Source organism: Thalassophryne amazonica, chromosome 16, assembly GCF_902500255.1.
Source record: "Thalassophryne amazonica chromosome 16, fThaAma1.1, whole genome shotgun sequence".
Classification (NCBI taxonomy): Eukaryota; Metazoa; Chordata; class Actinopteri; order Batrachoidiformes; family Batrachoididae; genus Thalassophryne; species Thalassophryne amazonica.
The window spans coordinates 34,777,841-34,801,325 of record NC_047118.1 but is presented as its reverse complement, the minus strand read 5'-3'; the positions used below and the strand labels follow the sequence as shown (position 1 = coordinate 34,801,325).

Sequence of the window (23,485 nt, the reverse complement as noted above, 5' to 3'; positions counted from 1 at the left end):
TGACAGCCGTCACCCCCGGCTGTGTCCGTGGCGGCAGCGCCCTCTCGTGCCTGAAGCCCGCATTTCAGGCAGGGCGCCCTCTGGTGGTGGGCCAGCAGTACCTCCTCTTCTGTTGGCCCACACAACACTTAGTCTCACCTATGTAGTGTTCATTACAGTTTTCCTGACATCTGATAGAATGCACTAGATTGCTCTGTTTGTAACTAGGGATCCTGTCCTTAGGGTGAACTAATTTCTGTCTCAAGGTGTTAACAGGTTTAAGGTAAACTGGGATTTTGTGCTGTCTGAAGATCCTCTGTAGTTTTTTCGCTACTCCTGCTAAATAAGGGAGAGACACTCCTCTTCTTCTTGTCTCTGTCTCCTGTCTGTCTGGTCTCTTTGTTCTTTGGGACTTCTGGACTTTATCCAGGGACCATCGTGGGTACCCACATATTGTGAGGGCTTTCCGGACAAGTTGTTGTTCTTTAGCCCTTCCCTCTGTAGTTGTGGGCACCTGTAGGGCTCTATGTTGAAGGAGGTGGTTTAAGCCAAAGTCTGAAATGACAAAAAAAAAAAGACAAAAACAGGCTATGTACGTGGATGTTTTCTTTTTGATGGATCCTTGGATTTGGACCCAGTGATGCTTCAGCTTTTTATTCAGTTATGCCATTTTGTGTTTGCTTCTAGTGGCAAACACATGTAGGCCAACTGACTTCAGGTGTGGTAGCTGTCTTAACCAGTGTATACCTAGCAGCTGGCGATGTGACGGAAAAGCTGACTGTGAAAACGGAGTTGATGAAGAAAGCTGTGGTGAGTTCAGATGCAATGCTACAGTGGAATTTGAAGAAATTGTATAATTTCTTGTTCATGGATGATGCTGGATTTTTTTCTGTTCGTATGTTTCCCCGACTCCTTGCCCTGTCTTAGCTCCCAAACAGTGCACAAACAGTGAGTTCCGCTGCAATAACGGCCAGTGCGTGTCAGCTTCCTTTGTGTGTGATGAAGAGGAGGACTGTGAAGATGGCAGCGATGAAGACTCCTGTCCACCTGCTAGCTGTAGCGCTGTGTCTTTTCAGTGCAATGACACCTTTTGCATCCCCCGCCTGTGGATGTGCGATGAAGATGTCGACTGTCCTGATGGCTCGGACGAGTGGCCCCAGACCTGTGGTAAGGTGAAACCCACTGGTGCCACTAAACACTGCTTACCCAGTGAATTCCAGTGTGCTAGGGGTGAGTGTATCCTTAGCAGCTGGAAGTGTGATGGAGAAGCTGACTGCCTTGATCAGTCAGATGAGACCAACTGTGGTGAGTGGTGATGCACCATACTTTACCATCTACCTGGTTACTATATAGACAAGACCAGCTATTTACAGACGCCACTTTCTCTCTGCTGCATCCTTCTAGCTCATCCCACTTGTCGTCCTGATGAGTTCCAGTGCAGTGATGGCACTTGCATCCATGGTAGCCGCCAGTGCAACCAACAGTACGACTGCACAGACATGAGTGATGAAATTGGTTGTGTTAATGGTATGAAACTCCTCCGTTTCTCTTTCTTTGCCCCCGCTCAATGAAATTGTTATGCCCCCGCTCAATGAATTTGGAGGGATTGTGAGTTCATCTCATCCATCTGGGTGTCCTTCTGTGAACTTTTCATTTCTGCACAATATCTAAAGAATGCCTTGTCTGATTGAAATGATTTCTTGACAGTGTATTGGGGCAGGTTAAAGGAAGGTCCCTTTCAAAAATTGCCATCACCTGTTATCCATTATGGCCGCTATGGACACATCTTGTGTTTAGCTTCTGCATAGTACCTAAAGAACAACTCATCTGATTGAAACCATTTCTTGGTGGTGAACTGGAGGAGGCTACAGGAAGGTTCCTTTCAAGAATGGGAATAATCCTTCATCCAATTTTTCTGGCATCAGTGCCATCTTGATTTCTGTTTCCATCCAACAAATAAGAAAGCCTTGTCTGATTGAAACTATTTATGGTGTATTGGGGAGGCTAGATGAAGTTTCCTTTTGAAAATGGCCATTGTCTATTATCCAGCATGGCCACTATGGACACCATCTTGATTTTGATCTCTGGCCGTTAAGTAAAGAACACCTCTTCTGAATGAAAACATTTCTTGGTGGTGTATTGGGTAGACTGAAGGAAGTACCTTTTTGAAAATGGGGGTCATTACAATACATACCAAATTTAAAGCAGCAATCTTTTGCGATACAAATACACCATATACCATCTTTAAAGCACCAGTCTTTTCCTATAGAAATAATTTCCAGACTTCATTATCACCTCTACTATAAAACCATGCACCATCTTAATGTACATGAGTAGGGACATATGCCATGCTTTCTGCTGCTTTTGTTTACTATCAAAATGTAACATATCTTAATTTTTTGTGATTTATTTACGTGTTTCCTGCATAGCAACCTATTGTGATGGCCCAACCATGTTTAAGTGTCGCAGTGGCGAGTGTATTAGCATGACGAAGGTATGCGACAACCACCGTGATTGCAGGGATTGGTCTGACGAGCCTCTTAGGGAATGTGGTGAGTGCAGAAAATGTAATTAATAACTGTCTTGTTGGGAACAACTTTGATGCTTGTCATTTCCTGTGAAATAGATGGAGAAAGACTAAACATTTTCCTCTGCTAACTGCAGGCTCTAACGAGTGTCTATATAACAACGGTGGCTGCTCTCATAACTGCAGTGACCTAAAAATTGGATATGAATGTCTGTGCCCTGCTGGATATCAGTTGGTTGGCAAAAAACAGTGTGAAGGTACTCAACTATATTGACAAAATTATTTTAAAGGTTTCATAATCTGAACTTCAACCAGACACAATATGCCCACCAGTTTTCTTCTTTGTGTCTGACATTTTACTTCCCTCAAAGAGAAACACCTTTGATTTTCTTTCTTCTTAAATTCTCAGATATTAATGAGTGTGACAGCCCAGACATCTGCAGCCAAATTTGTATCAACCAGATTGGCAGCTATAAATGTGACTGTAAACAAGGTTATCAAATGGACCCAGTGATTAAAACCTGCAAGGCCATCGGTAAGTATCAGCAGCATGTTCTTTCCTGTGTCTTTGTTGATTGTTATACAACCCCAATTCCAATGAAGTTGGGACGTTGTGTAAAATGTAAATAAAAACAGAATACAATAATTTGAAAATCCTCTTTAACCTATATTCAATTGAATACACCACAAAGACAAAATATTTAATGTTCAAACTGACAGACTTTGTTGTTTTTGTGCAAATATGTGCTCATTTTGAAATGGATAACTGCAACACATTTAAAAAAAGTTGGGGCGGGGCAACAAAAGACTGGGAAAGTTGATGAATGCTCAAAGAACACCTAATTGGAAACAAGTGAGTGTCATGATTGGGTATAAAAGGAGCATCCCCAAAAGGCTCAGCCATTCACAAGCAAAGATGGGGCAAGAATCACCACTTTGTGAACAACTGCGTGAAAAAATAGTCCAACAGTTTAAGAACAGTGTTTCTCAATGTTCAATTGCAAGGAATTTAGGGATTCCATCATCTACAGTCCATAATATAATCAGAAGATTCAGAGAATCTGGAGAACTTTCTACACGTAAGCGGCAAGGCCGAAAGCCAACATTGAATGCCCGTGACCTTCAATCCCTCAGGCGGCACTGTATTAAAAACCAACATCATTGTGTAAAGGATCTTACCGCGTGGGCTCAGGAACACGTCAGAAAACCATTGTCAGTTAACACAGTTCGTCGCTACATCTACAAGTGCAAGTTAAAACTCTACCATGCAAAGCGAAAGCCATACATCAACAACATCCAGAAACGCCGCTGCCTTCTCTGGGCCCGAGCTCATTTGAAATGGACAGACGCAAAGTGGAAAAGTGTGCTGTGGTCTGATGAGTCCACATTTCAAATTCTTTTTGGAAATCATGGACGTTGTGTCCTCTGGACAAAAGAGGAAAAAGACCATCCAGATTGTTACCAGCGCAAAGTTCAAAAGCAGGCATCTGTGATGGTATAGGGGTGTGTTAGTGCCCATGGCATGACCAACTTACACATCTTTGATGGCACCATCAATGCTGAAAGGTACATCCAGTTTTTTGGAGCAACACATGCTGCCATCCAAGCAATGTCTTTTTCAGAGACGTCCCTGCTTATTTCAGCAAGACAATGCGAAGTCACATTCTGCATGTGTTACAACAGCGTGGCTTCGTAGTCCAGACCTGTCGCCCATTGAAAATGTGTGGCGCATTATGAAGCGCAAAATACGACAACGGACACTCCAGACTGTTGAACAACTGAAGTCATACATCAAGCAAGAATGGGAAAGAATTCCACCTATAAAGCTTCAACAATTAGTGTCCTCAGTTCCGAAATGCTTATTGAATGTTGTTAGAAGGAAAGGTGATGTAACACAGTGATAAACATATCACTGTCCCAGCTTTTTTGAAACATGTTGCAGGCATCCATTTCAAAATGAGCAAATATTTGCACAAAAACAATAAAGTTTATCAGTTTGAACATTAAATATCTTGTCTTTGTGGTGTATTCAATTGAATATAGGTTGAAGAGGATTTGCAAATCATTGTATTCTGTTTTTATTTACATTTTTACACAGCGTCCAAACTTCATTGGAATTGGGGTTGTAATTAGCTATGTAGTTAATTTCAGTGACCTTTTTGAATTTTATTACATTAAACAAAACTTCCAATGTAACAATAAAATATGATCATATCCAGGATTCTGAATGGTTATTGTTGTAGTATGTAACGCAAACTCTTCTTGTTATGCCAAGACAGGAGTCCTTTCTTTCAAAATACGAGGTCTATTAGAAAAGTATCCGACCTTATTATTTTTTTCAAAAACCATATGGATTTGAATCACGTGTGATTACATCAGACATGCTTGAACCCTCATGGGCATGCGAGAGTTTTTTCACGCCTGTCGGTTACGTCATTCGCCTATGGGCAGTCTTTGAGTGAGGAATCGCCCACCCTCTCGTCATTTTTTTCATTGTTTAGGAATGGCTCAGAGACTGCTGCTTTGTTTGATCAAAATTTTTTCAAAACTCTAAGGCACAACTGAGTGGACACCATTCGATAAATTCAGCTGGTTTTCGGTAAAAATTTTAACGGCTGATGAGAGATTTTGGTCTGGTAGTGTCGCCATAAGGATGGCCCACGGCGCCTGACGGCGATCTGCACTTCGAGGCGGCAGCGTCTCGCCGTTTCAAGTTGAAAACTTCCACATTTCAGGCTCTGTTGACCCAGGAAGTCGTCAGAGAACAGAGAACTTTCAGAAGAAGTCGGCATGAGGAGTTTATTCGGACATTCCATTGTTAACGGACATTTTGTAATGAAAGAACGTGCGGGCAAAGTCGCATGTCGGGCCGGACCCAACCGCGGGGGGGTCGCGACAGGAAAAACACCTCCGTTGGAAACCTTAACGGGCAAGTTGGAACATGCCCAAGCTGTTAAACAATTTCTCAGTTACTCACTTGTTGAAAGCCATCAAAAGCCGCCTGAATTTTACAAATGGTTTTCAACACGGAGGTGTTTTTCCTGTCGCGGCGCACACAGATTCGCCGAGTCGTTGCGGAAACGACTCGGCGAATTTGCTCGCACGTCTTTCATTAAAAAATGTCCTTAAACAGTGGAATGTCCGCATAAAGTCCTCATGCTGGCCTCTTCTGAATCTTCTCTGTTCTCTCACGACATCCTGGGTGAATTAAGCCTTAAATTAGGATGTTTTCAGGTCGAAACAGGCCGACGACGGCGCCTGGAAGCGCTGCACGACGTCCTGCTCTGTGGGAAGCCCTTACAGCGACAGAAACACCCCATAATCTCTCATCAGCTGTTAAACTTTTCACCGAAAACCAGCTTAATTTCTCGAATAGTGTCCACTCGGATATTCCTCAGGTCCAGAAAAAATGTTGATAAAGCAACGCGCGCTGTCTCGAGCAGCGTGCGAAACAAAGGAATTCAGCCGAGAAGGCAGGACCACATCTCACTCAAGGCCTGCCCACAGGGAAATGACGTCACCGACACGCGTGAAAAAACTCACGCATGCGCACGAGGGTTCAAGCATGATTGGTGGAATCGCACGTCATTCAAATCCATATAGTTAAAAAAAATAAAATAAAAGGGTCGGTTTATTGTCTAATAGACCTCGTATACAATTTTCTGGTTGACATGCATTTTTATATTATTTGTTGGCCAATCATTTTAGAATTTTGCAGCTGTGAGCCATGAAGCCAGTAAGGGTTATGGCAATATGACATTTGACCGCCATGGTCTTACGCTTCACTTAAATGACTGAACTCTGGCAGACCTTATCATGGCCTCATTCGATCTGTCCTAAGCAATTCCAGTACCCACATGTCCAAGTTTGATAGATGTCAGAGTGAAAATCAAAATTCTGAACTTTACCAGAACAAATCCTTGAAGGGCAGTTCTGGCATTGACCATGGTCCACAAAGCAAGTGTGGTGGACGTCGGCCAAAGGACCTGGGAGGAGTAGGAGAACAGACACACAAACATTAGTCAGATTATATAGTGTGATAGATAGGGTTGGGTATCGAGAACCGGTTCCTTTCGAGTATCGTTAAGAAATTATTCGATCCACCGACATCAATAACCTTTTTATTTAACGATTCCCTTATCGGCCCTTCAGAGTGGCCGTTGTTTTTGGGGGTGTTTGTCAGGAAAACTGTAATTTCTCTACATTGATTACAGACCCTGCAGTGGGTCTGTAATCAACTTTTCTGCAGCGCGGCTTTGCTTTGAACCTTGAACCAATTGAAGCAGTGATTCGCAGATCGAAGCAGTGCTTCGATCATTGCTTCATTGATTAATTTTTTTCTTTCGCTTTCCCCCGCTAAAACCCTAAAGAGCATATGGCTGTGAGTATTATTTACCTTTTTTATGTTAAACTGACCCATTATGGTCTTCTGAAACAGTTGATTGTATTTTATAACTTAACAACGGGGCCGATGCTAACACGTTAGCATGTCTATGGCATTTTCAATTTTAAGGTTAGCATTAAGCAGTTGCAGCTGTCAAGTGTTTGTTGTCGTAAAAGAGTCAAATGTATTACAAATTGTAACATTTTTTAAATTTATTTTTGTTTATATATTAATAATAATAGCAAGCACAACAATAATAGTAATAATAACTAATCTAATGATTATATACAATTTTAGAGAAAGAGACAAAAAAAAACCTGAATAAAAACACAACAGAAAATACAAAACCAACTAACAATGAATATAAATAAATACATACATACATACAGAAATAAATAAGTGTTTCCTGTGAACACTCCTAGTGACTCTTATACCTCCATTTCATCCCTGTCTTATTTAAGTTTAATGACAGTTTGTTTCAGTCAGTGATTTCTTCAGTGATTTCCTCCAGAACTATCTGCCAAGCTAGAAAACTGCTGCATCCTTGTAAGAGCAGAATACTACTGGAATGAATCTGAATAAGGAAAGCTGGGTTTTTTCTCACTAAATGGGTGCTGCACTCACTGCAGTTTATTGTCTGGAATAGTCCCAGATTGCATTTCAGAGCTTCTAGAATTCAAAGATTTTCGTGCAGGTGGTGTTGGGGGGTAATTTTGGGGTTCAGCTTTTTTTGTTTTTCACCACTTTCATCCCTGAATATGTGAAATCGTGAGTCACTTTTGTGCGGATTAAAGTTACTAACTGGGACTCCTGTCTTGTTGCGAGAAAGAAAAGAGAATCGTCCTCCGTTCTGTTCACACAGCTCCAAACGCTGCGTGGCTCTCTGCGGAGTCAAGTTAGAATGATAGAGTCCAGTCGGAATTAATAACTTGAAAGCGAAACGCCGTTTTGTTTATTTTTATTTATGTCCAGAGATCAAGGATACAGTGACCAATTTCATATTTATTTACTTTAAGACTCAATGAAATACATAGAAAACCTGTAAAGCTTACTTTTAGTACAAAATTCACAAGAGGTATCGATAAGGGAATCGATAAGGAATCGGATCGATAAGCAGAATCGATAATGGCATCAATATCGATAAAATCTTATCAATACCCATCCCTAGTGATAGATATGGTAGCTTCCACATTGGTTTTCATTATATTACCACAATTTCTAGTCCATTCAACAAAATGGGAAACATAATTGACCATATCAGCTTCTCACACTTGTGACGTCTCTTTCTGTCCGCCTACTGTGGCTGTTGCACAAACCAGAGTGGAACAATAATTGACATTGACAGCAGGATTTTGCTGTTCTAGAAGAACACTTATATGAAAACTGACTGGCAACAATAATTACTGGATTTAGCAGAATTGGGATTGCAATGAAATCCGACATCTTGTACTAAACCCATAATCTTATAGTATTCTATCCACAAAGGTCATCGCACATTATTGTTCTGGAAGTTATGCTCAGTGCATTTTGCATTATTATATGAATTCTTCATGAATAAAATGCAAGATGGATACTTGCAAACATTCATGTTGTTTAAATAAATAATATGCTTGTTCTTATTTTTAGATGTGATAGCCTACCTTTTCTTCACCAATCGTCATGAAGTCAGAAAAATGACTTTGGACAAACGTGAGTACACGAGAGTAATCCCACGCCTGAAAAGTGTTGTTGCTTTAGACATGAACATGGCTACCAAAGAGATCTACTGGTCTGACATCTCACAGAAGAAGATATACAGGTGACCAAGATGTCCAGCACAAAGGTGAAAAGGACACTTTCTTAACTTCTTCTTGACTCTGCTTCTGGTTTTCAATGCAGAGCTCAGATGGACTCAGCGGAGGACTCCACTCACCACAGTGTTGTGATCGGCAGTGACATCGACGCTCCTGAGGGGATTGCCTTCGATTGGATCCATGGGAACCTGTACTGGACTGACAGCGTTCGCAGCGCCATCTCTGTGGTAACAGTTGACGGTGGCCGCCGCAAAATGCTCTTTCACCAAAACCTATCGAAACCTCGCGCTATTGTGGTCGACCCCCACAGAAAGTAAACCCAACAACGACACTGTTAAACACACACTGTTGACCATAAAAGTAGTTACTGGGTAAAGTATATGATATGTGTCCTCCCAGCTTTATTTACTGGACTGATTGGGGGAATCCTGCCAAGATTGAGAGGGGAGGCCTCAACGGTGGCGACCGCGCTGCTCTGGTCACTGATAATATTGTGTGGCCAAATGGAATTACACTTGGTGAGCTTTAGCATTCACGCCTCTGTGTTTTCATGCTGCTGTCTCATTTATAACCTCACTCATGCCAGTGGTCACTGTGGTCTGACCGGTTGTCACCACCTCCCTAACCGCAGACCTGTTGAACCAGCGGCTCTACTGGGTGGACTCTAAGTTGCACACTCTCTCTAGTATCGATGTGCAGGGCGGTGGCCGACGTACTCTCATCATTGACGAAGACAAGCTGGCTCACCCTCTGGCTCTCACTGTGTTTGAGGTAGATATTTACCCCCTGTTAAACTCTGTTGCATATTAACCCAGAAGCTGTCACTGTTGGAGCTACGTATACACCATAAACACCTCACAGTGCTCGTAAACTGTAATATTGTAGCAATAACTGCTTCCATAAAATACACCTATTATCTTCTAAAATAAAAATGTAACGCAAAGCTAAAATACCCTTGGCCGTATGAGCATGTATTGTCTTCTAAATTAAAATGTAATGCAATGCTAAAATACTCTCGACCTTATGAGCATGTAATCAATGAAAGAGTGTGCAGAAAGAATGTGATCTTTTGACCCCTTAGAATAGGTCAAGGTTACCCATCTTTGAACTTGTCCAAGGTCTCTGTCCCAAGAATGCTCCCTGTGAATTTGGAGACCCTGGCAGTTATGGACTGGAGCACAGACAGACGGACAAATGGACGAACGCAAAGTCTTCACAATACCCAATGGCCATATTTTGGCCTCAAGTAAAATTCAGCATTATTATCTGCTGACTCCAAAATAAAGAAAATTCCAACTAAAAGCACAAACATTAAAAAAAAAATTGCAGAGATAATGTACTTTAAACTTTAGCGTATTTGTTGTTCTGTGCATAACAACTTCACTTAAAACATGTAGGTAATGTCTGCCAAATCCTTAAATAATCTATTTAAAGTTCTCCTACATTCTGGTGATATTAGACACAGTCACACTGCTTTTTTCATACTACATGGAAATAGCTGTATTCAAGAAATGTTTTCAAAAATACCGCAGATAAAAGCGGCAACGACTTACTACAGGAATAAAAGCTATTGAATGTAAAAGCAGATTCAAAACTCACCTGGAAAATTTTCAGGCTAATGAACACAGTACATTCATTCATTCATCTTCTACGGCTTAGTCCAATTAAGGGTCGCGGGGGGCTGGAGTCATAAAGCGCAAGGCGGGGTACACCCAGGAGAGGACGCCAGTCACACACACACCTACGGACAATTTTAAAGATTCCAATCCACCTAACCCGCATGTCTTTGGATGTGGGAGGAAACCGGAGCACCCGGAGGAAACCCATGCAAACACGGGGAGAACATGCAAACTCCACAGAGAAAGGCCACGGGAATTGAACTCACTACCTTCTTGCTGTGAGGCAACAGTGCTAACCACTAAGCCACCGTGCTGCCCCTGAACACAGTACATTTAGTATTTATTTTTGTTAATTCTTTATAGCATTTTCTGAACACTGTACAATATTTGGCTTTTACAGGGTACTTACTTACAATCTGGTGTGTTATGTAATTAATGCAGGCTTTTGCATTATTTATTTATTGAAAAGCATTATATGGTGTTATCATATATTTTGCTGCAAATATGTAAATATAACATGTAATGTTACCATTTCTTTTTTTGTACTCTCAGAAAAATAGTTTGTGTGATTTTGTTATATAACGTATTTGTGTATTGCGTATTCGGGTTACATAAATTGCATATTGTATTTTGGAAATGGCGTCTTTAATTTTATTATACTTAATATACAGCAGTGAGCAAGTATGCTGAAAAAAGCCCTCAAAAGCTTCTAAATATGAAATTGAATCAAATATGAATATCTACTTTGTGTTAAACAGTCCTAAGCATTAAAGATAAAATTATTTAAAATTTATTTTTTGTCAACACATGGATTTACACAAACTGTATGTTGATCAGTTTATTATTCATTGTTTTTTATCCCGTTTGTTGTCTTTGTTTAGCCATGCAATGGATGAGAAACCTACAAAGTAATCAAGTTTGTATTTATCAGAAATGATCTGGTACTTTCTGTAATGCACATCATAAAAATAAGACAACTTTTTATGTGATGTTCATATAAACATCACAGAAAATAGTCCTTTTTTCAGATTTAATCAATATAGTTTAGAATATGTTTTTTACTGACATACTAATGAAGGAAAAACATCTAAAGACACATTTATACTCACACAGAGTGTTTAAGACTTTAAGCAATGTACATTATGTATTTTATTGACAAATAATCGAACCTTCCTTATGCCTATGATCTTGTAGGAAAAAGTGTTTTGGACAGATGTCAGTAATAATGCCATCCTCAGTGCCAACAGGGTGACAGGAAAAGACATTACACCTTTGGTGGAGCACTTGTCTTCTCCAGAAGACATTATTCTCTACCATAACCTCAAACAGCCTGCTGGTAAGAGATCTCACACAATTGCTGAAAAATATAAAAAGGTATTTGGGTATATATATCATTTTAGTCAGAGAAAAGTACAAAATTCACAAACATGTAAGTAGTATTGTCTGACAGAAAAGTTGTTAGCTTTACAATCGTATGTCATAAATCTGCATAAGCGATCAGAAATCAGTGTCAGATTACTGGCATTTGCAAGTGCTGTTGGCAGTTCAGATGTGCTACACTCCTCCCATATGTCCATTGCAGGCAGAGACTGGTGCAATGTGTCAAATGGTGGCTGTGAATTCTTATGTCTGGCAGCTCCTCAAGTGGGCGCACATCCCCCCAAATATACCTGTGCTTGCCCCGATAACATGATGCTAGCCAGTGACATGAGGAGATGTGTACCTGGTATGTAAGAAAAAGAATGTAATCATATTATATATATATATGTGTGTGTGTATGTGTGTGTCAAGATGTAAGCTTTGGGACAACTGTACTTTTGTAGTTGCTGCCTCCAAACTATGGAGTAAGTTATCCCCTGATATATGCAGTATTACTGACCCAGTACCTTTTAAATCTAGACAAGACTCTTTTACTTAAATGGCTTTTAATACTTAGTAGCACTCTGAAATTGCATTTTTGTTTTGATGTGACTTTTCTGATTTTATTCTATGTTTTGCTCTTAGGACCCTGTCCCACTGGGGAGAGGATTAATTGCGCATGAATTGAGTACACAAAGTACGGGCGTTCATTGTCGTCCGCAACAAAAATGGGCAAAAATGACAAATGTCCCAGTATGAATTACGGATATATTAATAATATAGAGCGAATATATGATGAACAATCACGGTTATATAACGCATGTAGTGAGGAAACTGATCCGACACATTGAGATTATCATGGCAGTATTACGGGTGTATTATGAATACATAGCGCACATGTTGCGCGTGCACGGCTACTCACTATTCACACCAACAATACAGGCTCTGGAACATTTGCTGGACTTGGACAAGTTGATCACAGAGTTAATGTTCATTTTGTCATGCGAGGGTTAACTGTTCATGAGTTTGGGGAGCGGGAGGGGGGAAGCCACTCGGGGTGTGAGACAGTGTTTTTTTTTTTTTTTTTGAGTGAGTTGTGGATAAACGGCAACTCTTCCTTTTGTTGGTGTTAAATAAAAGTCCTGGATTGCAGCAGCTACGTTTTTGTGGATCTACACAGCCAGACCGGCACTGACTGGCAGGTTTGTCACTTTCTGCCACATATAGTACTTTGGGTTTACGTGACGTGTTTGTTATGCGTTCACAGATTGTCCGCAAATCAGTTGCAAAGCAGATGTAATAAAACTCTTTATCCGTGGCCAATTTGTATGCATTTGCTACAACATATTTTAGTTTGTGATGTGGACATGATGGGCACGATATATATCTGTTTTACACACTGTCCCGGTCCGCTGCCAAGTCGCAAATCCCCGTCAGTTGCGGATATCAGCGGTTAACGGCAGATATACAGCGCATAGAGTGAGTATGTATTGTGTATGAATTGAGTATGTATGGAGTATGTAAGGCGGATGTTATCCACATTCAGATTTTTGAACAGCTCAAAAATCCAGGCTGTGGACATGCGTGCCTCTGCGGATGATCACGGGCGTGTTCGGATGACGGCCGACTCATACAGGCATGTTACACAGATATTGCGGATGTCTGGCGAATATGGGCCAATTTTGTGTGCAATCCATACGCAAATCCTTCTAAACGCCAGTGGGACAGGGCCCTTAGGCCTGTTCTTTTTTTTCTTTATATTTTATTGTAAAGTACTTTGGTCACCTTTTGATTGTTGTTAAGGGCTATACAATATAAGTAAATGTTGGTTGATTGATTGATTTAAAAAAATAATAATTTCAGTCACTGATGAAAGTGTTAGGGGAATTATTGGATTTCTGGGGTAAAATGCTCTTTATGTTGGATAATGTTACATTGAGATGTCGCAATTGATTATTCTTGGTCTGTTCTAATGAAAACGCGTAATGCGGTTGGTTTTCCTTTAAGATAGTCTGTCAGTAGTAGAACAACACAGGCCAACCTAAAAATGTCCAGCATTAACTGTCTCAAGCTTGAACATTTTTATAAGCGTTCATGTGTAAACACAAACATATTCTCATTCCACTTGCTTTTCTTTGTGACTTGTGTACAAACCAGCTGTGTCAGTATCTACAAGTACTGTTCAGCCTCAAGTTCCACCTACCCTCACTCCTTACCGGCCACCCGTCCCATCCCGGACAATGCCCCCTCCCATGGCTCCCACCACTATCAAACCCAAAGTATCCATCAGCTCTGTGGGAAACATTGTACCACGCACCACCAAACCTGTTTTCAGATCCACCTCTCCCCACCCGACAACTCCCAAAGTACTTCACACGACCACAGATGCTCCAGCCACTTCTCCAGGTAAGTGTTGGCTTGATGATATTTTTATACAGTTGTGTTCAAAATAATAGCAGTGTGTTAAAAAAAATGAGTCAACCACAAAATCCTTATAATTGTTGTGAAAGTGTAGTGACACGGACCCACAACAGGGGGCGTAAATGAACGGACAATGAAAGAGTCAAATATGAACACTTTACTGTTGTGAAAAGCACAACCAAACACAGCAGATTACAGAATGTGTACAATAGTCAATTAACAAAGGTGACGTGTGGGCAGGCTCGAGCATAGAGGACGTCTGTCCTGAGAAGAACCACACGATTTCCTCCGCCACCGAACCTGGAGAATACTGGAGCCGCCAAGTCCCGAAAACCCCAGGTGGCCACCGTTTCTGCGTGTCGGATCTGGTACTGCTGGCGAGGAGCAGAGACAATCAGATCTGGGTGTGTGAACACCCAGTAACAACAATGGTGGAAATTCCACCTCCACCTCTCATACAGAAAGCTGGCACATGCAGTAGTATGTGTACTTATCAAAGGTTTGGAGTGAAGACGTCAGTCCAAACCCAGCCTCCAGCTGCAAGCACTCACAAAATACTGCAAAAATAACACAAGCAAACACTGTCTGTGATAGACAAAACAATGGCTGAGAACAAATTACCTCATAAGGTAGACGATATCTCGGCAACGAGGTGGAGATGACGTCCGGTCTTTATGGAGTGGGATGATGAAGTGTAGATGGGTGACAGCTGTCAAGAGATAATGAGTGACAGCTGTCACCCCCGGCTGTGTCCGTGGCGGCAGCGCCCTCTCGTGCCTGAGGCCCGCACTTCAGGCAGGGCGCCCTCTGGTGGTGGGCCAGCAGTACCTCCTCTTCTGGCGGCCCACACAACAGGACCCCCCCCTCAATGGGCGTCTCCTGGCGCCCGACCAGGTTTATCCGGGTGACGGCGGTAGAAATCGGCCAGGAGGGCCGGATCCAGGATGAAGCTCCTCTTTACCCAGGAGCGTTCTTCGGGTCCATACTCCTCCCAGTCCACCAAATATTGGAACCCCCGGCCCATCCGACGGACGTCTAGGTGCCGGCGCACTGTCCAAGCTGGCTCCCCGTCGATGATCCGGGCAGGAGGCGGCGCCGGTCCGGGAGCACAGAGGGGTGAGGTGTGGTGAGGTTTGATTCTTGACACATGAAACACCGGGTGGATCCGCAGTGAAGCTGGGAGTCGGAGCTTCACTGCGGCAGGACTGAGGATTTTGTACGGTCCAATGTACCTGTCTTTGAGCTTTGGAGAGTCCACCTGGAGGGGGATGTCCTTTGTGGATAGCCACACCTCCTGCCCGGGCTGGTAAGCAGGGGCCGGGGACCGCTGGCGGCCCGCATGGGTCTTCGCCCTCGTCCGGGCCTTTAACAAGACAGAACGGGCGGAGCGCCACACCCGACGGCACTTCCGCAGGTGGGCCTGGACCGAGGGCACACCGACCTCTCCCTCCACCACAGGAAACAACGGGGGCTGATACCCCAAACATACCTCAAATGGGGAGAGGCCGGTGGCAGAGGACACCTGGCTGTTATGTGCGTACTCGATCCAGGCCAGATGTTCACTCCAGGCCGTCGGGTGTGCGGACGTCACACAGCGCAGGGCTTGCTCCAATTCCTGATTGGCCCGTTCTGCCTGTCCATTGGTCTGCGGGTGATACCCAGACGAGAGGCTCACAGTGGCCCCCAGTTCCCGGCAGAAGCTCCTCCAGACGTGTGAGGAAAACTGGGGACCACGATCAGAGACGATGTCGGTAGGTATCCCATGCAGATGGACGACGTGGTGGACCAGGAGGTCTGCAGTCTCCTGGGCCGTGGGGAGCTTCAGGAGGGCCACGAAGTGGGCCGCCTTGGAGAATCAGTCCACTATCGTGAAGATGGTCGTCATGCCCTGGGACGGCGGGAGGCCCGTGACAAAATCCAGACCGATGTGGGACCAGGGGCGATGAGGCACAGGAAGTGGCTGAAGAAGTCCCTGTGCCTTCTGGTGGTCTGCCTTGCCCCTGGCACAGGTGGTGCAGGCCTGGATATATTCCCAGACGTCAGCCTCCAGGAACGCCTACCAGAAGCGCTGCCGGACCACTGCCACGGTCCTTCGCACCCCCGGATGACAGGAGAGCTTAGAACCGTGACAGAAATCCAAGACAGCAGCTCTTGCCTCTGGTGGGATGTAGAGTCTGTTCTTCGGCCCTGTTCCGGGGTCCGGGCTCCGTGCCAGGGCCTCCCGGACGGTCTTCTCCACGTCCCAGGTGAGGGTGGCCATGATAGTGGACTCCGGAATGATGGACTCCGGTGGATCCGACAGCTCAGTCTTGACTTCATCTTCATGCACCCGGGACAAGGCATCCGATCTCTGGTTCTTGGTCCCGGGGCGGTAGGTGATCCGGAAGTCAAAACGCCTGAAGAACAGTGACCAGCGGGCTTGCCTGGGGTTCAGCCGCTTGGCGGTCCTGATATACTCCAGGTTCCAATGGTCAGTGAAAACCGTGAATGGCACAGACGCTCCCTCCAACAGGTGTCTCCACTCCTCAAGTGCCTCTTTCACCGCAAGGAGTTCTCGATTGCCGACGTCATAGTTCCGTTCAGTCGGGGTCATCCTGTGGGAAAAATAGGCACACGGGTGAAGGACCTTATCGGTCTCTCCGCTCTGGGATAGCACGGCTCCTATCCCTGAGTCAGAGGCGTCCACTTCAACCACAAACTGGCGGCTAAGGTCGGGCTGCACCAGCACTGGTGCAGTCGAGAACCGTCATTTCAACTCCTTGAACGCGGCTTCGCACCGATCCGACCAGGTGAAGGGGACTTTAGGAGAGGTCAGGGCTGTCAGGGGGCTAACTACCTGGCTATAGCCTTTTATGAACCTCCTGTAGAAATTTGCAAAGCCGAGGAACTGTTGCAGCTTCCTACGGCTTGTAGGTTGGGGCCAATCTCTCACCGCCGCAACCTTGGCTGGATCAGGGGCGACGGAGTTAGAGGAGATGATAAACCCCAGGAAGGACAAAGAAGTGCGGTGAAACTCACACTTCTCGCCCTTCACAAACAGCCGGTTCTCCAACAACCGCTACAGGACCTGACGTACATGCTGGACATGAGTCTCAGGGTCCGGAGAAAAGATGAGAATATCGTCCAGATATACGAAGACGAATCGGAAGTCCCGCAAGACATCGTTTACCAAAGCTTGGAACGTTGCGGGGGCGTTAGTGAGGTCGAACGGCATTACCAGGTACTCAAAGTGACCTAACGGGGTGTTAAATGCCGTCTTCCATTCGTCGCCCTTCCAGACCTGAACCAGGTGATACGCATTCCGAAGATCCAATTTTGTAAAGATTTTGGCTCCATGCAGGGGGGTGAACACGGAATCCAACAAGGGCAACGGGTATCGATTGCGAACCGTAATCTCATTCAGCCCCCTGTAATCAATGCATGGACGGAGTCCGCCATCTTTCTCTGGGGGGACTTATGTATGCTTCAGGGGAAGGAGGGGGGGTCATGGAATGACCAGTGAAACGTTGATATTCTGCACTGGGTCGGTAGGAGGAGGAGCTGCAGCAGCGCCCTGAGCGCGCGCTTCCACCTGTGCGGTGAGAGCCTCCATCCTGCGATTAAGGATGACGTTTTGCTCGGTCATCAGATCCAACCGAGCAGTAAAGGCGGTGAGGATTTGCTGCAACTCACCAATCACGCCTCCTGCAGACGCTAGTGCATCCTGCTCTCCCATTGGCTGTCCAACAGATGGTTGACGCCCCTCGGGATCCATGATGCTGGCCGAGATATCCTGTTGTGAAAGTGTAGTGACACGGACACACAACAGGGGGCGTAAATGAACGGACAATGAAAGAGTCAAATATGAACACTTTACTGTTGTGAAAAGCACAACCAAACACAGCAGATTACAGAATGTGTACAATAGTCAATTAACAAAGGTGACGTGTGGGCAGGCTCGAGGATAGAGGACGTCTGTCCTGAGAAGAACCGGAACCACACGATTTCCTCCGCCACCGAACCTGGAGAATACTGGAGCCGCCAAGTCCCGAAAACCCCAGGTGGCCACCGTCTCCGCGTGTCGGATCTGGTACTGCTGGCGAGGAGCAGAGACAATCAGATCTGGGTGTGTGAACACCCAGTAACAACAATGGTGGAAATTCCACCTCCACCTCTCATACAGAAAGCTGGCATGTGCAGTAGTATGTGTACTTATCAAAGGTTTGGAGTGAAGACGTCAGTCCAAACCCAGCCTCCAGCTGCAAGCACTCACAAAATACTGCAAAAATAACACAAGCAAACACTGTCTGTGGTAGACAAAACAATGGCTGAGAACAAATTACCTCCTAAGGTAGACGATATCTCGGCAATGAGGTGGAGATGACGTCCGGTCTTTATGGAGTGGGATGATGAAGTGTAGATGGGTGACAGCTGTCAAGAGATAATGAGTGACAGCTGTCACCCCCGGCTGTGTCCGTGGCGGCAGCACCCTCTCCTGCCTGAAGCCCGCACTTCAGGCAGGGCGCCCTCTGGTGGTGGGCCAGCAGTACCTCCTCTTCTGGCGGCCCACACAACAATAATAGCTTTTATTTCCATACCCATAAATGCACTGGTAACACTGCACATTCTATTCCAAATTAAAACATGAAGAAAATTGATCAGATTTGTTATTACTTTACAGAAAGTGAAGAAAAAGGAATATTAGGCTGTTCAAATTAAATAAATTAAAAAAATAGCAGTGTCTGCATTTTTCTTTACGAACTCAAACATTTACTATATAAACTGAAAAAAATGCTTGACAATTTATCTTTCCTGTGATTAATTGAACTAATACGAGTATTTAACTTGTATAACCACTGTTTCTGAGAACTGCTTCACATCTGTGTTGCATGAAATCAACCAACTTCTGGCACCCGTGAACAGGTATTCCAGCCCAGGACGATTGGACTAGAGTCCACAATTGGGCACCACAGTCTCATTTGAGGGCAGGCACTAAAGGGGTAAAATATGACACATATGACATCATTTCTCTACTTCTGGGGAAAAAAAACATGGAGCTTTTGGGCGAATTACATGCAAACAAAGTGAAAATGCAAAGAAGTGATGATGCAATGGGAAAGTGGACATGTGGTTTGTTTATGACCCGGAGCTCAAACATGTCCAGACGATTTTGCAGGCGAGAGAACGTAGCTACTCTGGTTAACTGTGGAGACTAACACTTACCGACACGACGTCTCCTATTTGCCTCGTCTGCCCTTCTCCACTGACAATCAGAAAAAAACTGCTTTGGTGATTGCAGCTGAAAACAAAACAGTACACCATTTTTCCATGTGAAGTTATGCTGTGTATATATTGCACAATGGGAGCAGAGGTCCCCATAAGTGGTCAAATCCTGCGATATGCAGCGTTCAAACGAGACTGCAGTGCCCTATTCCACTGCATTTCTTGGTTGTGCCTCAGAAACAGCATTTTTGATGTCATCCCATAAGTTGTCTATTCGCCCCAGGATTGGGCTGGCCACTCCATAACTTTAATGTTGTTGGTCTAGACCAGAGGTCTCAAACTGATTCCAGAAAGGGCCAAGAGGGTGCAGATTTTCTTTGCAACCACCCACTCCACCAAGTGATTTCACTGATTAACTGATTCCATCTCCTCAAAGTGATGTTAATCAGTGAAATCACCTGGTGGAGTAAGTGGCTGCAACAAAATCCTGCACCCTCTTGGCCCTTTTTGGAATCAGTTTGAGACCTCTGGTCTTGAACCAAGATGCTGCTCATTTGCTGGTGTGTTTTGGGTTGTCGTCTTGTTGAAACACCCATTTCAACGACATGACCTCTTGAAGTATTCTGATATTTTCAAACTGATCCCTGGTATGCGATAAATCGGCCCGACACCATCGTATGAGAAACATCCCCACATCATGATGCTTGTGCCACCACCTGTGGCTTGAATTCAGTTTGTCGTCTGTCAAACTGTCTGTGGCCTCTAGACCCAAAAAGAACAATCTTGCTTTCATCAGTCCACATAATGTTGCTCCATTTCTTTTTAGGCCAGTCAGTGTGTTCTTTGGCAAATTGTACCCTCTTCAGCACATGTCATTTTGTCTACAATGAGACTTTGTGGGGGCTTTTTGCCCATAGCTTGTTTTCACATAGGTGTCTTCTAATTTTTACAGTACTCACCGGTAACTTTAGTCCTTCTCTGATCACTCTTGAGCTGATCATTGGTTGAATCTTGGAGTGTTCTGGCTATTCTTCCATCCATTTGAATGGTGGTTTTCTGTTTTCTTCCACATCTTTGTTGTTTTGGTGCCATTTTGAAGCATTTGTGACCATTTTAGCTGCACAACATATAATTTTCTGCACTTATTTATGTTTTCCCCTCTCCAGTCGACTTTTTAATCAAAGTACGCTATTCTTCTGAACAATGTCTGGAACGACCCATTTTACTCAGATTTTCACAGAGAAATACACAATAACCAGCATGTACAACATTTGCTGCCTTCGTCCTTAAATAAGGGCCACTACGTTGCAATAAGGTCACAGAAAAAAAATGGAGACACTGCTGTTGATTGACTGATTTGGAAAAGAATTTGGAGATTGATTTGGAATACAATATGCAGATTCCTGATGCATTTGTATGTATGGAAATAAAATTTGTTTTAAGGATTTGAATTCACTTCTTTAAAGTCACTATTGTAATTTTGAGCACAACTGTACGGTACCTCACCAGCCATGTGACCGGAAAGGAACACAGAAATCCACCCATTAGTCACATTTTCTTATATCAAAGATAACTTCACCATTTGTTGGATTTTCACCAAATTTAAACAGGACATCCCAAATAAGTTTCTACAAGACATTTGAGTAAGCTGAGGGTCACCCCTTTGAGTCTGGTCTGCTTGAGGTTTCTTCCTCAAATCATCAGAGGGAGTTTTTTCCTTATCACTGTCGCCTGTGTGCTTGCTTTAGGGGTTGGTAAGGCTAGACCTTACTTGTGTGAAGCGCCTTGAGGAAACTTTGTTGTGATTTGGCACTATATAAATTAAATAAATTAATTAAAAAAATTAAAAGATTGAGACCCAAAATGCGAAAGACATGCTTCAGAAATGATCTCCTAATTTGTTAGCCATTGGGGGTCCTGAAACATAAAAATACATTGATTTTGACTTGCTGAAGAGCTATTGGACCCCAGAGGGTTAGCGAAAGTAATCAAGCTCAACACTATAAGCCAACTGAATGTCACGGTATAATCTACCTGCAGGAGATGCTTGGGTCGTGAGAATGTTTTAAATGCTAATTTCAAATATTTTACACTACTGCTCATCATTTTCTGAAAAAGTATGTTTTTGTATGCCATGAGTGGTTGGACACTGTGCACATGAATACATTTTTAGATCTGTGCAGTTTGTTTTCATGTAGCTACAAAAGCAGTAACTCTTAAAAGCCTGAGGCATGCTGTGCAGCATAGCTACATGCATAACCGTTAAGGTTATCTAAGGGTAGTGTTCTTGATGACTAACAGGTTTATTCCTTGTGTCACATTTGTGGTTACTTCTCCTCCAGATTCCCAAGACAGATTTGCTGCTGCTGTACCTTCGAGTATATCCAACACTACTCTAGCTTTGTACATTGTCATACCTATAGGTGAGTTATTACTGTAGCACATTTTTGTAGAATTAGGTTAAATAACAACAGCATAAATGCCTTTCTTTTCTAAATGTTTCACTTTGATCTCTTTTGATCTCCCTGTATCTGTCTGTTATAGCGAGTTTTTTTATTATGTGTGCTGGAGTGCTGCTTTGGAGGAAATACCGGATGAAGAATACCAACACGTTCCACTTTGACAACCCCGTCTATCAAAAAACCACTGAAGACGAAGTGCGCTTTTGGTGGCGTGACAGCCAGGATGGTTACTGTTATCCAAAGGTGAGCTTAAGAAGGCACTCAGCCAACTTATTTGATTGCTCCCACTCTGGAGGATTATTAAAAAATATAAATTAAAAACACCTGTTAAACATTGATCTAGTGAATAATTATTGATCTTTGATCAATAATTAATTATGACTTTGTTTTAACATTGCAAGCTGGAGTGATTTTGATGATTTTTTACAATAACTCAGAAAACACCAGATATATAGTGATTGTTGATTTTCATTTCAGCAGTCATGTTAGCAGGTTACATCTTCCAGACTGCCTCCAAGAGGGAAGCACCCCAGAAGTGTCTCGCATTGTAGCAACTGCGTCCCTTTAAACATTTGGGCCAGCACCAATTTTTTTTTTTTTCAAGTATGTCAGTCAAGGCAGAGATGTATGTATAGGCAGTCATTTTGACATATATACAGTAGTGTTCAGAATAGCAGTAGTGCTATGTGGTTAAAAAGATTAATCCAGGTTTTGAGTATATTTCTTATTGTTACATGGGAAACAAGGTACCAGTAGATTCAGTAGAGTCTCACATATCCAACAAGACCAAGCATTCATGATATGCACACTCTTAAGGCTATGAAATTGGGCTATTAGTAAAAAAAAAGTAGAAAAGGGGGTGTTCACAATAATAGTAGTGTGGCATTCAGTCAGTGAGTTCGTCAGTTTTGTGGGGCAAACAGGTGTGAATCAGGTGTCCCCTATTTAAGGATGAAGCCAGCACCTGTTGAACATGCTTTTCTCTTTGAAAGCCTGAGGAAAATGGGACGTTCAAGACATTGTTCAGAAGAACAGCGTACTCTGATTAAAAAGTTGATTGGAGAGGGGAAAACATATACGCAGGTGTTTCTGTGTAGGCTCTCAGTTGTCCAGGTGGTTTCCATAGTAGAGAAGCTTGAATTTCTTCTCTACAAGAGTCAAGACAGAAGTCAGACTACCAGAGCAAGAATTTTAGCTGAGGAAGTTTCTGTTATTTGAAGCGAAACGTCCTCACGTCAAGCAACCCAGTCCAGTCAAAGATTCAACCTTCTCTATTATACGCAGGTGCAAAAAATTATAGGCTGTTCATCTACAATGATCTCCATTGCTTTAAAATGGACAAAAAACCAGAGACATGTGGAAGAAAATGGAAAACAACCATCAAAATGGACAGAAGAATAACCAGAATGGCAAAGGCTCACCCATTGATCAGCTCCACGATGATAAAAGAGTCTGGAGTTACCTGTAAGTGCTGTGACAGTTAGAAGACGCCTGTGTGAAGCTAATTTATTTGCAAGAATCCCCCGCAAAGTCCCTCTGTTAAATAAAAGACATGTACAGAAGAGGTTACAATTTGCCAAAGAACACATCAACTGGCCTAAAGAGAAATGGAGGAATATTTTGTGGACTGATGAGAGTAAAATAGTTCTTTTTGGGTCCAAGGGCCGCAGACAGTTTGTGAGACGACCCCCAAACTCTGAATTCAAGCCACAGTTCACAATGAAGACAGTGAAGCATGG

General features: G+C 43.4%; 1 protein-coding gene and 1 long non-coding RNA gene across 2 annotated transcripts in view; one reads left to right on the top strand and one right to left on the bottom strand.

Moving 5' to 3' along the window:
• The window catches only part of ldlra (low density lipoprotein receptor a), a 37,512-nt gene that overhangs the window by 12,157 nt on the left and 1,870 nt on the right, over positions 1 to 23,485 (top strand). Inside the window, exons 3-17 of the mRNA XM_034189887.1 lie at positions 667 to 789; positions 907 to 1,284; positions 1,384 to 1,506; positions 2,409 to 2,531; positions 2,644 to 2,763; positions 2,916 to 3,041; positions 8,517 to 8,688; positions 8,769 to 8,996; positions 9,083 to 9,201; positions 9,315 to 9,454; positions 11,497 to 11,638; positions 11,885 to 12,028; positions 13,819 to 14,067; positions 21,627 to 21,707; positions 21,829 to 21,989. Of these exons, the coding sequence (XP_034045778.1) occupies positions 667 to 789; positions 907 to 1,284; positions 1,384 to 1,506; positions 2,409 to 2,531; positions 2,644 to 2,763; positions 2,916 to 3,041; positions 8,517 to 8,688; positions 8,769 to 8,996; positions 9,083 to 9,201; positions 9,315 to 9,454; positions 11,497 to 11,638; positions 11,885 to 12,028; positions 13,819 to 14,067; positions 21,627 to 21,707; positions 21,829 to 21,989 (2,429 nt within the window). The remainder of the gene's footprint in view (positions 1 to 666; positions 790 to 906; positions 1,285 to 1,383; positions 1,507 to 2,408; positions 2,532 to 2,643; positions 2,764 to 2,915; positions 3,042 to 8,516; positions 8,689 to 8,768; positions 8,997 to 9,082; positions 9,202 to 9,314; positions 9,455 to 11,496; positions 11,639 to 11,884; positions 12,029 to 13,818; positions 14,068 to 21,626; positions 21,708 to 21,828; positions 21,990 to 23,485) is intronic.
• On the bottom strand, positions 8,264 to 19,999 carry LOC117527503. The gene is made up of 3 exons (XR_004565545.1): positions 19,923 to 19,999; positions 8,794 to 8,797; positions 8,264 to 8,277 (listed from the first exon to the last, which is right to left on the bottom strand). It is a non-coding gene; the product is annotated as an uncharacterized LOC117527503 (long non-coding RNA).